This window comes from Leptidea sinapis, chromosome 40 (genome assembly GCF_905404315.1).
Source record: "Leptidea sinapis chromosome 40, ilLepSina1.1, whole genome shotgun sequence".
Classification (NCBI taxonomy): Eukaryota; Metazoa; Arthropoda; class Insecta; order Lepidoptera; family Pieridae; genus Leptidea; species Leptidea sinapis.
The window spans coordinates 7622661-7641374 of record NC_066304.1 but is presented as its reverse complement, the minus strand read 5'-3'; the positions used below and the strand labels follow the sequence as shown (position 1 = coordinate 7641374).

General features: G+C 34.7%; 1 protein-coding gene across 3 annotated transcripts in view; it reads left to right on the top strand.

Moving 5' to 3' along the window:
- Nucleotides 1–18714, top strand: part of LOC126976320 (uncharacterized) — a 129255-nt gene that overhangs the window by 103999 nt on the left and 6542 nt on the right. For all 3 annotated transcript variants that reach the window (XM_050824601.1, XM_050824600.1, XM_050824602.1), the window contains exons 15-18: nt 13653–13795; nt 14505–14622; nt 15820–15939; nt 16028–16196. In XM_050824601.1, the coding sequence (XP_050680558.1) occupies nt 13653–13795; nt 14505–14622; nt 15820–15939; nt 16028–16196 (550 nt within the window). The remainder of the gene's footprint in view (nt 1–13652; nt 13796–14504; nt 14623–15819; nt 15940–16027; nt 16197–18714) is intronic.

The following is an 18714-nucleotide window of genomic DNA, read 5'->3' as shown; positions in this document are numbered from 1 at the left end:
TTCCATAAAAAAATATTTGTTAGTATTGAATAAGACTGAACTGACAAGCCTGGCTATGTAACGCTCGTTGGCCCAATTCGATCAATGGAGCAGTCGGAGAATAATTTATTAGAGTAATTTTTATATGATTATTATAATAATAGTAGTGTTAGCTTGTGTCGTTTTAATTACCATACGTTGTTTCGATCTCGAGTTCCGTACTCGAAGAGTAACCAACGGGAATCTTATTACTAGGACTCTGTTATTTGTCCGTCTGTCTGTCAGCGGCCTGTACCTCTATCGCTATAGTTAGACAGCTGAAATATTGACACAATAAAAACCAAGAAAGAATTTAATAAGAACATATTGTTATAAGTTATGTGATGAGACGGTTCATTTGTGAGTGCGATTTACTCACGAGCGGCTTTAACTTTCATACATTTAACAGTAAATGGTCCAACATAACGACAACGTGTAATTGTCTCCAAATCAGTGGTTTCTGTGCCCCAGATGCCGGCTAGATTATGGGTACCACAACGGCGCCTATTTCTATGGTGAAGCAGTAATGTGTAAACATTATGGTGTTTCGGTCTGAAGGGCGCCGTAGCTAGTGAAATTACTGGGCAAATGAGCTTTATCATCAACTGTCTCAAGGTGACGAACACAATTGTAGGGTCGCTCATTGCATCGTTCTGGGCAGGACGTGCCTATCAATTACCATCGGCTTAACGTCGTGCTCGTCTCGTCCCTTATTGTCATAAAAAAAATTACATAAAATTATTTTTATATAGTTTTATGCTCTATGAGAAGATTTTTATGACTCGAAAAATTAAGTTATCCGCTACATTGTTCTACATACATCTAAAATAAGTGAGCTTACTTAATTGAATTTTATGAATGATACTTAGTGACTTGTATCATCTACGGATCACCATGGCATGTTTACTTTTGACAAGATCTCAGTACGTACCTATATATATATAATATAAAATATATGTATGTGTGTCGTATGTCTTGAGCAGATGACATCATAAGGCACGTCGCAACTTGCAAGGTCACACCGCCACCGTGTTATGGTACACGATTATTATGTTGTACAAATGTCGCTTAACTACCTGATGTTTGTTGAAAACTAGTCATGTCCGCTGTCTTCGAATATTACGATTATATAATATTGATTTTTGATAAGAAAATATTTCACTCTGTGTGTAATTAAGTATGATTGACCTGTCACGCTAGTAGACCATGAAAGCGCGATCGATTAGAGTAATAATTTATACACAATTATAATAATAAAATAAATACTGAAGTATTGTTAGAATATGCTATAAGTATTGTTATTTGAATTATGAATATAGAACAAAAAACCGAAATGAAAGGTTATTCAAGGCGTGGATAATGAGATTCAAATATTTTTATTCAAAATAGTATTTATTGAACGCCAAAAACTACCACCCATTCGAAAAAGTATGCCTCAGATCTGAGAACAACGGACGCAAGAAACTCGGCGATTTTTTTTAAATACAAAAATACATAAAAAAGGTATTTATTTTCTCAAAATTGATTCCTTTAGAATTATTTTTGTTGTCATTTCTAACGCTGCTACCGCTTAACGGCGCTCTGGGACAGAAGAAGCTTACAATACAACATCGTATAATAAAATTTACCATTAAATATCCTGAGGGCAGTCGATCTGTTCCCAATCTTTGGCATCATTAAGAAAATCATTCACTAAATACAACTGTTTTCATAGTCTGCTATTTAACTATTTGCTCTTGTTATAAGAGTAACTTGGGCTGTTCATATTTTGGAAACAGAATGGGGTAAACGTGCCTAAACTTAAATTAAAACTGTGAAATAAATCCATTGTCACGTAAATTATATCATCGAAGGCAAATGGTCGTCGAACAATCGTAACACTAATGTTAATCTTTAACAAATATAATATCTAGATTGCACATTAATTGTTCATAGGCAGAGATTCAATGGCTTGTAACAAAGCTACCACATTCCACGCACCCACCGTACCATTGATGACAACTGGTATTAACAATTATGGTATCAAGATATTGTGAACTCTAATTAACGACAGTAAAGGCTAAGGCTGCAAGATTGCTCAGTAGCAAAAGGCCATTAAAATAAACATTGATTATATCTGCATTGAATTCTGGTAAAGAGAGAGAGATTTATATCATCATCATCAGCCGGAAGACGTCCACTTCTGGATATCTTTATTATCAAAAGAAGAGAAAGAAGTTCTGTCAATGCGGCGCTGCATTCAAAGAATTTCTTGGCTTGACTTCTTGGCTGGGTATATCACGGAACGTCTTGCTTATCACGTCACTTCTTAAAATAAAAAATAAAAAACTGTCAGTCGTCAGACTGTACGTCAGAAGTAAAACCTTTTTGGCTTCACTTGTGAAGATTATTTTTATAAATACCTTATAATAGTTATAAAATATTATTTGTTTTGCTGTGAAACATATAATTCAACGATTATTATTTATCGAACAAATTAAAATTACGTAGATTTTACAAAATTTGAACAATTCTAATTTCAATATACCTAATTATAATCATTTTTTTTATCAATAATTACGATTCTCACATTATATCTAATGAAATCCAATTCAAAATTAAACTCGGATATTTTTATGTAGAAGAAGATTTTAAAATCTATAATTGAACTTCAAGATACTACCACCGAGGCGACGCTTTAAACTTAAGGCGAAGAGTAAGCAGAAAACACGCAAACATGGTGTTTTTAGACAAGTTTTGTGGTGAAAGTATAGCATTTCGAGCTATGAACACTACTTAATCCTGTTACACATATCCTTAAGTCTTACTTGTAGGTTGCCAATGCTCGCTGTTGGTTATAGTGCTGAGCCTTTTTGAACTACCACTTTTAAGTTAAACAAGTTTTTTGGCATGGCGTGACGCATTTTTTTGGTACTTCTCCCAGAAAAGTTATTCTTATAGCTTGTACTTTTTTGTGTAGGTTAATTTATTCAGATTAGTAGTGAATAACGAGGATTGTAGGCATATAAACTGGTTTCCACGCAAGAATTTTGAAAATATTGACTTTGTTACATAGATGGCGGGCCGGAAGCCGTGAACTCATATCGCTCAAGGTCGCTGGCATTTAGTGTCGCCTTAACTATCATCCTTATTATCCAAGTGTGCCGCGTGGCTATAGTGCGGTTTTCAAGGAACTTTTTGCCACTGATGGAATTTACCTCTTCGAGTAGCCTTCTAGGACCATATGGCATATATCTTCAAGGATTCGATACCTTCCTCAAATCCGGAAACGCTCCTGTGATTCCACTGTTGTTGCAAAGAATGTGGGCTTCACCTTCACTGTCTTTATCGAGCAGCAGTCCCAATTACTATTTACAAACCGATAAAGACGCTGTCACCCAGGCTCAGCTCTTGAAATATAATAAAATTAGATACTCTATATCGCCAAGTAGCGTAGCTCAGTCGCTGTATCTGATTAGTCGTTCCATCATTCATACATACATAATTAGTTCAAAAATTATTGTATTACATATTATGTTTTGGTAAGGCATTGACCAGCGAGAAGTAAATAGTGCTGTACTGGTTTTCTAATTGTCTTTCGGCTGATTTTCCTAATGTCTCTCGATTGAAAAAGGCACAGACAACGGGTTCATAAAAATCTATTGAAGTAAGCGTTACTTTGCGGAAATCCATAATCATCAAAATAATTTGAGTTTATCTTTAGTGGTAATTCTGCCAATATATGTGTTGTCTCGCCAAAATCTTTGATCAAGGTTTTGGCGAGTAAACACGTCGTGAGGATGCCTCGTGTAGAGGCGAAACACGTGTCGAATTGTTTTAAGACATATATTGGCGGAATTAATACTAAAGAAAAACTCAAATCATTTTGATAGCTCATAAAAAGTTTTTCCACCGAAATGAGATCCTTTACTATTACATTATTATTTTGTATTGAAGTATTTTTTATGGAGTATTCGTTAATGTCAGTTAAGTTCATAAAATTATTGTATACTTATAATTTTCGTAATAATTAACTGACTTGTGTGTTTTGTATATTCAATAATAATTATGGTAATTGTATGGAATGTAAATTCATATTACCAAAAGCCTAAAGTTAAAATAAAAACGTATTCATAAGTACAGTCGTTGACACAATTACGAAAACGAGTTTAAATAAATATTCATATTTTGTTTGTATTGAATACAGATGAGTTTATGTAATGAGATGTTTAAATGTTAGTATTATGTAAATAGCCATTAGTATAAGAGAAAAGGTACTTGAAACCGTTGGCGAGCGTGAAACTGATAAGATTTGACAGGCGTGTGATTTTGTTTCCGTTAAACAGTATGGACAGAGAATTTCAATAGTTTATGGCATGCGATGAACGTGAGGAATTCGCGGTTTAAATATTTAAAATAATAATAACATGTGAATGAAAATCGAATGTTAGTCAGAATTTCGTATGAAAGTTGCTAAAATATGTTATCAAATATGACGACAAAAATAGAATCTTCATTTAACGCTGCACACTTTTGTTGAATGTTAGCAAACAAAATTACCTAAGAATATTTTAATGAGAGTAAAATTTTATGACAAAAGATAGTTTGAATAATATTATGGTTAGTAATGATAATAAATATGTTGTTTCTAAAGTCTTTATAGTTTAACTCAGTCTAGTTAAATATAAACGCATAGTACAGGCATCAAGTTCAACTAACTGTTACAGTTATTAAAACATTACACGGTGAATAACTTTAATTGTTTCTAATTGACATTGTTACGTAACTGTACTGGCTGTCGCCTGTGTTTTGTGTTACGCTGCGAGGATACTCACAAGAGACGGATGAATGTAGTAATGAATGTAAACAGATTATTTACTAACAATTTTTTTACTTTTAAGTTTTGTTTTACTAATATCTAAGATACAGCAACATATATCCGCTTAAACAAATGTATAACAGACGACACTTCCCTTTAGTGCTTTAACAGTAATATAATATAATAAACAACAGGACGATTTAAATTATTATAAATGAAGGTAGAAAAAAATCAAGAAATTACTGTTCCCGTAACGCTAGCGTTTGTAACGCTCTCGTTACGCATTCACCAGCTTACTGCCCAAGCGTGCCTAAAGAAGTATTACTTCAATAAATGTTCCTTAAACCCAGCCGTATATTAAGCCGTTAATGGTTGCTAACAAAATTGCTCATATTAAATTACACAAAAGAAGTACCCGTGGCACGTGTACGTACTTATTTATTAAATTTCTCACGAAGCAGTTGATAAGAGTAGTAGTTAGGAGTGGTTATTCATTCCAGTTACGTCAGCCTTATGAAGATTATCTTTACGTCCTTGCTTTATCAACATTACGAGAGTTTAAAGCCCGCATTAAGTGGCATTTACTTGACTATTTCTGTACCTAATTCGTAACATGTTTTTCAGTTATGTTATTCACTATCAGTGAATTAGTCTTTTCACGTGTACAGTCACGGCCGGCAGCGCTCCTGTTTTCTCTGGTGTTGCAAGAGATTGTGGGCGGCGGTGATCACTTAACAACAGGTGACCCGTACGCTCGTTTGTCCTGCTATTCCATAAACACAAAAGTCACACAAACACCTAAACAAAATATGCGGATTTTCTCATGTATTACAACTATTTGATATTGTACAACTTTAACTTATTGTCTAGTACTTACGTATAAAGTTAAAAATATTGTTGTATGATGAAGAATAAAGCGACAGCCTTATGGACAACTTATAAACTCTTAGACAAACTTAGAAAGAAATATCTCAGGCTTTTTTTTCGAATTTTTTTTAAATATTGAACGGTTAATTGGTCTTACCGTCACTCGCTTAATTTAACCAGGATATAAGTCGCATGTGTATATTTAACGATTATTTTATTCTAAAGAAATATCTATGAAGTAGAAGCTCGATTAGTAATCGAGAGGTCAGTAAAAAGTAACCTTGATTACAGTTTCTGTTGTCTATTCTTAGCTGGCCAGGTTTTTAATATTCCGGCCCTCTTTCAAACGTCATAGTAAAGCTTTTTATAAGTATAAATCTCGTAAAATCATAACACATACCTGTGTTATATGTCAACAGGCCGTTGTCAAAGTCTGCTATTTCCTCTTTTTAAGTGTGTAATTTATAATCAGCCTAGCGAAACTCGAAAAAAGCGATTCACTCGATTATATGAAACGTGCAAAACACGTCATTGATACATTATCAGATGACGGCTATAATCTTGTAAATAACGAAGATAATCGAATTTTTAAACAAATGTTATTAGAAAAAAAAACAGATGTGTGGCACTCGAGGACTGCCGCGGTAAAGCTATTGCATAGCATTTTTTATCAACTTATGCAATTATAATTATTAATTTATTTTATTTATGCAGTATTTTTTTTTGATAAAATTAATTTTAAAAAAAGCAAACGGGATGTGAGTAAAATTTAACTTGCAAGATTTGATTACAGACAACCGTACAGGTGAAACTAAATAAAAATGCTTGTCATAATAATAAAAATTAAATAAACGTGATAAAAAAAAGAAATTAAAAAAATCAAGACGTACCCCAGGCTCGAACCTGGGATCTTTTGCACAAAAAGCATACGTGATAACCGCTGTTCCACGGCAACGGTAATGACCGTGGCGAAATATCTATATACATCTAGTAAGTAAGTGTTAGGTTATTTTCGTGACGGAATTTCTGGATTCAGTCAGCACGCTCAAGGGCCGCGATAGAAGCTATGCAATAGCTTAAAATTTGTTTTTGACATTTATAAGTGTCATTTCCGTGACCTACATGCACAAAGTGATTTTGATTTGATTTGTTCGCTTTCAAAGTTATCCGCATTATACATCGTACTCTAATTACTACTACTTTAATCTTATGCCAAATCACTTCACGTTTCATACTAAAGTGAATTTAAATTTTTACGTAGGCAGTCATGCCTCTTATTACGTAGTAGTTGCATCCTCTTTGTTTATGATGAAAATGATATGTAGCTGGTTGGTTTATGACGTATTTTTAATGAAGCAATAACGTAAGTAAATAGTCTTGTACCGTCTTCGGCCGGCACGTGAGGTCGGCGTTGTTTAAACAATAATTATTTGCAGACATCTCCGGGACACAACTCGCCGTCCTACTTAATGTGTTTCGTAATTAAATATTTTAGCGCGTAAGATAAGCGTATATTGGACAATAATAATAATAGTTGTAGGGTATCTGTATAATGGTTAACGAAACAATGGTAGATGTAGATATTAAATCGATGTGTGCCAATTTCTTCAACATTCCATTTCATTCAATAGAAATAAATATTTATTTATTTAGGCACAAGAAATACAATAAATTGTGAATGAAATAATATACTTTACAATATATAGCATAAACATAAAAACCAAAAATAATAAACTGTACATAAACGATTTAAAAGATTACAATAATATGTTAATGAACCAATTCCAACTAAATTTTGACTAAATATGTCTAGATTTTTATTCTTCTCAAATAATTCATTATAATATCTACACATACGTACAAGGGGATTATAATACGAGGAATAATTTTACACACACAGAGAAAATGTCCTTTGTGATCTGGAATTGTGAAAAGTGTTAAAATTAAGCGATTAAACGAGATAGAGCGAATCAATGTTCGAAATTATTATTTTGTAAATAGTCAATAAGTCTATAGCCCTCCAAAGATAAAGTTTTGTACTTAGCCAGTCTGTCGGGATAGTTATGAATAAGCCTCTCTGTATGATAATATTTTTAAACACTTATTTTAAACACTTTCAAGTCTATCAAGATCAAAATGTCTCTACCCAGATATAATTACTATTGATGGATAATAGTTGTCCGAAATTTTTTTTTTTATTATTTTTATTATTTACTATAAGGATTAGTCAACTATATATACGTGGGGAGTACTGAGAGAGGTGTATAGAGAATAATAAAAAACTAATATGTTCGGTCAAAATTGAATTCATCATTTCTCAAAATATTCTAAGGGTTAAATATACGTAAAAATTAATGCACTTTTTCATTCGAATGATCGAAAACAAATATGCCACTCCTCCTGCTGACGTTACAAACATGATTTTCCAGACGTTTTCACAAAAGCTTATGGCGATGAATATCTAAACAATATGTTATGTTTTTTTTAAAGTGATAACCCTCACTCTAGGATTAATACACAAATAAAATTTGAAAAACAAAATTTTATGAACGATGCGGGATTCGAACCCACGACCTCCGGCGTTAAAACAACATATTGTTTAGATTTACAAGAGCGACATCTCAAGTCAATTTCCTAATATGCAAAATATTGGGGTTGAGCAGGTTATCAACTGTAAAGTAGTTCCTGTAGATGAAGCCACAACCTGAGAGTTGAACAAAGCAAACAGAATTTTATAACGAGGCGGTACTCGAACGGTTAGCTCAGTTGGTTAGAGCACCGGCACGGAACGCCGGAACGGAAGGTCGTGGGTTCGAATCCCGCATCGTTCATAAAATTTTGTTTTTCAAAATTTATTTGCGATGAATATCGTTGTGTGCCCACATATACTTTAATATTCATTTATATAGTAGGAGTTGTCCCAGTGAATATATGTAATTTTAAGACGGTAGCCTAATTATGTGTCTCTAATTTTCCCGAGTAGTTTTTTTTTATTAAACCTAGAATAAGCAACGACGGTCCTTTGATAATAATACAATAATATATTTTATTCACGTTATATATGTGCACGGTAGACGATGAATCAATATAAGTAAGGACAAAGTCGCACCATAGAAGGTCGTCCATTATCACACAACAGTAGGTCGAGCGCGGGCATGCCCTGAATGCTGGCTATTGTCCACTGAATTATCACTGACATACTGTTTATACATTTATGGAGCATGATTAGATTCATACATGCGGTTCACTTTATGATGGACATTATGTATCGCGGCTATTATTAATAAGTATAGCATTACAAACATCAATACAGTTGAATACGTTTGCTCATTTCTTCTTTCTGTCAAATAAAAGTCGCAGAAAGAAGAAATCGCAGAATGCGATCGGTGTGTTTTGTGACCTCTCAAAAGCATTTGACTGTGTTTGCTACGACACACTTTTATTAAAACTACGCCTATATGGTATAAATAGTGTCCCGCTTGAAGTGTTATTCAGTTCACACAGTCAGTTCAGTGCGTTGATATAGGTAGAGTGAAATCAAATGATTTACCGCTTCAATTAGACGTACCACAAAGATCCGTACTCGGTCCTTTTTTATACTTGGTGTATATCCACACATTCAATACAAGACACAAACATAAATTGTGTTCTGATTATCATCGTCTTCAAAGACTACATTCTTCTTTTGTGGGAATGGGTGTTTGCATTTATAATAAAATGCCAATTTGCCTGCAAGAATTACCGCTTAATAGATTTAAATCCACAATCAAGAATATTTCAATAAAAAAGTCTTTTTACACTGTGAATGATGTCCTAAATGACAAAAGCGCGTGTTTACTTAGCACAGGGCAAGGAGAGATGCAAACTGTCACAATGACATAATAAGTAATTTAATTTAGATTTAAATTTGTTTATAATTTTTGACAAGTGCAATTGTATGTAAATACCCAATTGCTGAATAAATATCATTGTTTCGTTTCATTGTTTCATGAAAAGAACATCCTGTCATGATGTGTCTCTAGTCCTAGTAATATCTTGGTTACATCAATAAGAAATATAATAATTTGTAATATCAAAATAAACAATAGTAGTAGTGAAGCACAATTCACAATCAATTTGGCACCTCACAAATAATACGAAGCTATACCTATTACCTATTGTTCGTTATTGAACGTCAATATCGTAGTGTGCGCAACGGCCACGGCCCAATACAACACCATATTTCTATCGACTGAGTAAGTAACAGGTCGATGTTAGTCGGTTCAGTTATTGTATGCGTACATACACCTGTGCAAACCACATGTGTATATGAAACAGAACCTAATATTATGTGCATATTAAAACGTAACCGTTTCAAAATGCCAGTGTGGCTTATCATTGTTGTACAATTCGATTTTAAATTACAATTTGGAAAGTCAAAAGAGAAGTATAGACTAAACAGAAGTAAAACTAATTTTAATAAAATGCCAAGTCATTGCGTTTTGTCTAGCTATTTAGTACAAACTGCATCTGTTCTTTTGGACAAAGTGTATTGTACTAAGCGCAGAACCGATGGTCGTGCAGATCTTTGGGGGAGGTCTTTGTCCAGCAGTGGATGTCTAACGGCTCAAATGATGATGATGATGACCACAGTTCAATTTATATTTTTATTTATGTAATATTTGCTTATCACCCTCATCTGTCACGAACTACACAAATATATCATCGAAGGCAATTCTACGAAATACCAAAATTTTAATTTTCTTTTCCTGTTTTATTTTAAATAGTCATGTCATTTAAGCAAAATGAATGAATGAAACCATTAAGGGACTTTAAAAAAATAAGAAATCATTAAAAGATTGTCAAGATAAAGCACATCACATTAGTAACTCTAGTATGGGACTCTATCTGATCCATATATTGCATCAAGTGAACGCATGCCAAAAGCAAATAATTTGAGTGTTAATATTTAGGACTTATTCCAAATAAATACTAAGTACACCACTGTGATCACCATGTTAGATGGTATTTTCGCTTAGCTCAAATAAATGCTAAAAGGTACTTAAGTTACAAAGTTTGTACGAAGCTGAGGGCAGCACTGCGACATTAATTTTATGAGCAACCACGTATTTTGGTTCATACTTGCGTCACAACGGTGATAGGATGTGCCTGATCTTTGGGGGAAGAAAGGTTTTATATTTGTATGAAAATTTATTCCATTATACAACTTATTCTGGAAGCCTTATTGGCTCTGCGACAATTTTAATACGGTTATCACCGTTAAATATAAATTCAATAATGCTAGATAATGTGCTCGTAAATCTAATATAAAAAATTCTCGTGTCATGGTGTTAAACATTGAACTCCTCCGAAACGGCTTGATTGAATCTCATGAAATTTTGAGTGCATATCGGGTAGGTCTGAGAATCGGACAACATCTATTTTTCATCCCCCTAAATTTTAAGGGTGGTCCACACGACATTTTTTTTTAAATTTGATCGTTTCGATCGTTTGATTATGAGTCAGCATTAAAAAATACATACAACTTCAAGTATTCACCCACCTACGATCAACAGTTACTTTTGTATCGCGGTTTTAATATCGGCAATACAACGTTTGCTGCGTCAGCTAATAATGTTATAAATATGAATCGCGCGAATAATTAATATCGCTACGGGCGGGCGTGACGTAAACAATAACCCTTTTGACTTTGTATCAAACAATAACAAACTAAATCTAGTTGAAAGTAGTTAACAAGTTTTAGTCAATACACAGTTCCTTGCACACACTCCTGTCCTCCATCATGGTTTAATTTGAAAATGTTCACATAATAATAAGCTATTGTCTTTTGATATACATTATCTGAATGCATTTCTAAATTCGTTCCACATTGTAACATATTATGCATCAGACACAGTCACATATTATTTCCTCTATTGCGAAGTTCTCACTTCCATTGCTAATTATTCTTTGTTGTTTAACTGGCTTAGGTAATGAGTGATTTTCGTGTGAAGTTGAAATGGAAACGTAATCTCTTGTTTCTACACTTCTCGGTAATGTAACCAAGTAACGAAAAGCAAAGTATGTTTATTGTCGTGCCCGACATTTATACTATTTCTGTTAAGACTAATGTAATTAAAAACTGAAGAAGTTTACAAATTTAGAGAAGGCATGCGTGTAAGAATATAATATTGCAATACAATAAAATGGCAATTAGATAGTAAAGCAATTAACTAGCTTTAAACAATAACACGCGTGCAAAACAAATGAGGCCACTTACGTAAAGAGGATGCTACTGATCTTTATCTGATCTACACAGTGGAAGTTTCACTTTTGGTCAAGGAACGCCTGTTTTTTTATTTTCAATTTATTAAAAAATTGAAGATCAGCATTAAGTTTTAAATTTTGCCAATTGGCCTGGGCCTGAACAGCACAAACTTTTTGATATCAACTGCTCTGTTTGAAATGACTAGTTTGTACATTGATGTAAATATTTTTTAAATTTGTAATCGTATTCGATCTTACATTTGTAAGAAAGATATAAGTGTATAAGATCGGAAAAGGAAATTCGTTCAAAATGTAAAGGCTGCATTGCACAAGATATTTCACTGAATCAATCTATCAGAAATATTGATGCGATTATATAATTTGGTGATAACACAGTTAATGTAAGGGACAAGAAGTTCTTGCAAAAAGACATCTTCACTTCAAAAATGCTCCTATTATTTATGCTTACCTTTACTGTCATCATTATAAAAAGAATATTGGGAATATCCATCAAAGTATATTCCATATCAAAATAATAGTAAGGGATTTAACACATTACCTTGGAGAACACCTGTGATTAATCGCTTGTTGCACTAGTAACAAAAAGAATACTTAGTTATTTCTCGCTCGTCTTATACTTATTTTACCTTTCAGGAAGCTCTTGTCATTCAAACTAACTCTCCTCGTGACCTTACCTTACTTTCTATACACACTAATCGATAAGTGAGGCTTACCAGAACAAATTGATAAATTCAAACTGCACATTAAAACGTTACAGACGCTGTTTTGAAAGAAGGCTACAGCCCCGATCTGACACGGTGTGCCTAATTATTTATGTTCTAAATAAGTTCTGCTCAAGTTATAGCTATGTGATCGCCAAGCGAGTGAGCGGCTCGTTTTCCACGCTCCAGATAGTGTTCGCTAAATGTGCGGTCACCAACAATAGAGCAAACACCTTTACTTTCGTTAATTCTTTGAGACATCTTCTGTGCGTTGAAAGCTTTTTTAATATTGTGGAGTATTCATTATAACGGATATATTCACGAACGACACACAACACTTAAGATGTATGCCACATAGAAGAAAAGAAGCTAATGTTCGAGATGTCTTATGTATTATTATTTTACAAAACCTTCCGTATTTGAAGGCAAATATTTTTAAAGCAATAGTAACAAAAAGTTAACCGCCATCACTTCGTGCTCGCAAAGCTTTTCTTATGCATGTCAATTGAAGAAGTAAAGTCGGATAAGTATCTCCTTGTGTTTTCTGTCATAGATACTTGACTCTTTATAATATATTCAGGGGCTCTTCGGAGTTTCTGACAGTCGTGTATGATTTGTGAGTTATACACATACAGATACATTGTTTTAAAATGTAATACAAACTGCCACACTATTCATTATTCCATGGATAACGTGTTTTTGCAAACGTGGGATACCGTTAACGATATAATACGGGAGTACGATGGAAACGATACCTTACGAATATAAATTAGAAATGCCTTCGGAATTTGTATAAGCTTTATAAGATGATCACATTCCATCTGTAATCAAAACTAAAGTTACATATTTCTTAAACCTATCGATTATACGAGGGAAAAGTTTCTCTTTAATACATTTTAGAAATACTATTTTTAAATAAGAGTGCATTGCATATAATGAATTTACTAATGTATCTGACATGATAGTCGAGTACTATATTAAAACGTGGACTTTTGTTACAGAAGATCAGTCAGGGCAAAAACAAGCGGTTCACGTTCCAGTCGACCGTCCGACAACTGGAGAGACGAAGACTTGCTGAGAAACTGTCCAAGGAGGCTGACCTGAAAGAGCAGCAGAGGAAAACCGAGCTAGAAGCCATGAGGAGGTATACCTACTCGGATACAGATTATTTATCAATACTTTAGTACTTGTCGAGTAAATTAGGAAAATTGCATCTCCCGAAATCTATAAACACTGATCGCTAAGTCAGTCACTTTCTAACACACTACAAATCTCAGATTCGGCCAAATTTGGAGGTTTGCAAATGTCTGGTCTGGTGCACCCTAGTGTCAACTCAAATTTGATCCCATGCAAGGAGACGCTGGCATTATCGGTGTCAAGTTGAAAAAAAAAATGATAATATTGAAAAATATTTATTTCATTAACAATAATTGTACAGACATATTATAGTGGATGAGACCTTTCATATCACAATTAAAATCGATAAAAATATTATAGGAACAGGAACATTGAGGCACTACTTATTGTTTTATTTTCACTTATACTTTTAAGTAAGTAGAACCAGTACTGTGTGAATGGCTTTAGATCGCTTAATCGAGTGTCTTCTATCCCGGTAATTGTGACGACGAGTGTTCCGAAAAGTTGCTATTTGATGCAAGCGTCACACCGCAGGCTACAAATTAACATATTATTATCACAATATTGGTGTGTGGCGCACCGTGGAATGAGCTTACCCAAGAGGCTGCCAGTGTTCTTGTGGTTCCTCTGGTGTTGCAAGAGTTCACGTGACCCATAGGCTCGTGTTCATTTAAATAACTTTACAAATAATAATTTAATTTTTCATACAATTCTAGAGTTGAAGAAGAGTTTCAACGCAAGCGTGCGAGGGAGAAAGCCAATATCAGGCAGCAGCTGCGGTTGGTTACCAGTGGTGCCAACTGCAGTGACCCAATCAAAAGCCAGCACAACAAAGTAAGACATTGTATTCCAATATTTTGTTTGTAACGTGAGAATCATACGAATAATTACGTTTAAAATAAGTAAAAACCCGAGGAATAATAACTTAACTTTAAATTTCATTATTTGGTAACAATAACATTACATGTTTCACATCTGTTGGGCGGTTCGTCTGCTTTAAGGGTTCCCGAGGTACGTAATTTAATGCAGATGAAGTCGCGGGAAAAAATGATGTTGATCTATGAGTTACATTATAAACAGCTTACTCGACTTAGCCGAGGAGTAGGCATTATAAGTTTGTCGGTTCCTTTGTCGGTGTTGATATTATGGTCATCAGTTTAGCAGATTCACTTATGTGCTTATGTACATGCATTACACTATCAAGAATATATTGAAAAGTAACAGTCAAGATGTTAATTACTTTAAATTTTTCTCATAGTGATTCTTTAGGACCTAGGTAGGCAGCACAAAGATTGTATTAATATCGGCAGCGTTGCTCCATAGCAATATACCATAGGACATAATATTATGGAAATAACTAATATAAACTAGTCGCGCTGAATCTATGTCAGATAATTATCTAATATTTTTTACCGTGTATGCTGCAGAGCTATGTCTGTTCGCAAATCCTTCAATATGGGAGCCCCGTTATAATTCGGAATACAAGTAATGCCAAGAAATATAGTAGATTCTACCGGTTTTATCACCCCTCTCACATTTTATATATTTTGTTTCCTTGCTATATAATATTAGGTTATTAGCGCCAAACCAGTACAACGCTTAATAACTTTTGTTAGTCATAAAACCAAATATATTAAATTTACCGCGCCAAATGTGAAAAATATAGATGCAAATATTTTATTAAACGGAGAGGTGGTAAAACCAGTGGAATCTGCTATATTTCTTGGCATTACTTTTGATTTGCACAAAATTGCAATGGGGCTCCCTTATTGAAGGATTGGCGAATAGGCTAAGTTCTGCATCAGGCAGAATATCGTTTACTTCGTCAAGTTACGTACTTGGTTTCTTTTCACTTTGAATATCAGTGAAGTGTCATCTGCAAACAATACTACCTTATGTTTTTTTTCTATAAGATTAAGGAGATCATTTATATATATAAGGAAGAGGAACGGTCCAAGAATAGAACCTTGTGGTACCCCCATACTGAGAGGAGTATAAAATATTGAACATTACGTTAATTAATAATTGCAGTCGCGTGATGACCCAGATGGGTCGTGTCGGGAGTCCCCAGCGCTCGAGCGTACCAGAGACAAGCAGAGACACAGCAACGCTTCATCCGAGATCAGCGGACGAAGCAAGAGCTCTACACCGGTACGATGCTGATGTTTAGTACCTGATGTTTGATTTGATAATGACATTCGTATTTCGTTTTTAAATATATTATTATTATGCATTTCAGATTCGCAGTGTGGAACTGAGCGAATGGCGCGTGGAAAATAGCACGCGCGTGTACCGCGACTGGACGGGCACGAGCGGAGCGGTGAGCGGAGCGGGCGGGGCAGCGGGAGCGGGCAAGCAGCACCCTGCCGCCTGCGCGAGGATGCCGATGTCGACCAGCATGCAATACGGTAGGACCCGTGTGATAAATATTAATGTTTATTCAATGTTTTTTTTGCGCCCAGACATTGGGAAAGGGCTAGATCCCTCCGAGATAACGACGGAATGGAGGTGGTGAATGCTCATTCTATAACAACGCAGCCTATATCTGAGTTGGATATGTGGGACTCACGTAAAAAACTACGTGCCTACCTACTAAACACCACCTGAAGTTGGCTTTGGGCAATGTGCCCTCTAAGCCTTCATCGGAAGCGACCATCTCTTGAGGAACAGAGCCGCAAATTTATTCAATGTTAATATTACGACAGCACTCATCTATTAGAACTGAAATCTAGTTAAAGTGAGTTAAAAACTCCGCTTTTAATGAAATACCACTTTATAGGAAAGTAAGTAGATAGCAATAGAAAAATATATTTGGTAAATATTATTATTTTGGCTCTTATTTACGTGAACTGGATGTTAAGTTTTAAAATAAGTCATGATTGCAAAAACTTGAATAACAACATTTAAGTACAGCATTTTCACTTAATTATGTTCTACAAACAATACATTTTCATAAATACTTTTACACTAAAAAAATAATAACATTAAGAATTGAATTAATTAAATTTGGAACCTGTCATTCTAGTATTACCTAAGTAACACTGAAAATGTTTAGAAAATGGAAAACGGCTTAATGTAGAAAGTTTTCAATACTTTTATTGTTTTTCGAAGTAATCTCCGTTCCTCTCTACACATCATCGCATTCGCAGTGGGCCCATTCTTCCTTAGGGGTCTCTTTCTTTCTCTCTATGGCATTTTCGTTCGCTTTCACCGAATCTTCAGGGCTCGTAAAGCGAATACCTCAAATTTTATCTTTAGTTCTTGGGAATAAATAAAAGTCGCAGGGTGCCAGGTCAGGACTGTATGGCGGATGACTCATTATCTCGACACCTGCCATAGTCAAATATTCAACAGTCCGTTTTGCGGAGTGCGCTGAAGGATTGTCGTAGTGAAGGAGGATCCTGCTTCGAGGGCGCTGCTGTCGAATTTTTTCCAAGACAACAGGCAAACAGCGATTGACATACCAGTCTGCATTAACTGTCCTTCCATCTTCTAGCACAACTGTCGCGAAATGACCTTTCCAACTAAAGAATGAGTCATTCATCTGTTTTACTTGACTTCTTCCTTTCTTTACTTTAGTTGGCCGATCCTCGAAAGGAAACACTCACTGAGCTGATTTTCTTTTGGTTTCGGGTTCGTAGCAATATATCCAACTTTCATCACCTGTGACGATGTCAAATATAGCATTTAAGACACCGCCGTTGAATTTATCTAACATTTGGCGACACCAGTCCATGTGAGGGTGTTTCTGGTCGTCGGTTAATGTATGGGGAATCAATCTGGTACAAAGATTCCTGACGCCTAAATGTTCGTGTAATAGTTTTTGAACTTGACTCATACCAATGCTCGTCATAGGTCACTCTCTTATCTTCCTCTATCATGCGTACAGCACTGATGTTATCTTCAGTAGTCGCTGTTAAAGGACGCTTAAACTCATTAAACCAATTGTAAATAGTGGCACGAGATGGGGCTTCATTAAGAAATGCTAATCGCAGCCTATCATAGCTTTGTTGTTGAGTAAGCCCACAGCGAAAGCCATTATAAATCATTGACCAAATATTTTCTCTCGTCAGGTTTATTTTCACGGGTAACATGAGTTTTAGGTTTGCCGCCAATTCACAAAAACAAATGACAAATGAATGCAATATACTACATTAGGTTACCACAAGGTTCTAAAATTGAAATTCATAAAAAGTTTTCATTAGCAATGTTTCTAACTGGCCAGTTCAAAACATTTTCAGTGTGACCCACGTATGAATATTCAGTTTAATTCCTCATCACTGATGGTTAGGCGTTAACTATCAAGTAGGACTCAGTCCTACTTTTGTGTAAAAGGTGTTAAAATATCGGCACACGAGTATCGGGACGCGATTCTTGAGAAGGTTGTTGAGCCTCTTAATAACACCGTTTTAATAATAACCATAATTATAAACCTTAACTATCTGTTATCAGCAAATAAATTAAATTTTATTCATCTTATTACAAATACAATAAAAAATACATTTTCGCATCAAATGGTGGTAATTTCATGTCGATACGATCAGTGGTTTAGGCGTGATTGAGCCTCAAATAAAGACTATTTTCATTATATATATATATATATAGATAACCAAGAATGGTCATTTCAGCGCCGGGCTATAGATGTTGATCCAGAAAAGCGTCGTTGTAAAATATCGTATGAATATATATGACATGAATTGATTTTGAATATGAATTTCCTAAAGCAATCGATACGATTTAAACAGTTTGTTATGTTTAAAGTGATATCCCTCGCTTCTGGGATTTATAATTATACAAATAAAATTTGTAAGCAAAATTTATGAACCATGCGGGACTCGAACTCGCGACCTCTCGGGCTCCGTCCGAGCGCTCTTTCTATACGAATAACAATGAAGTATTTTTCTATAGAAAGAGTACATATTTCAA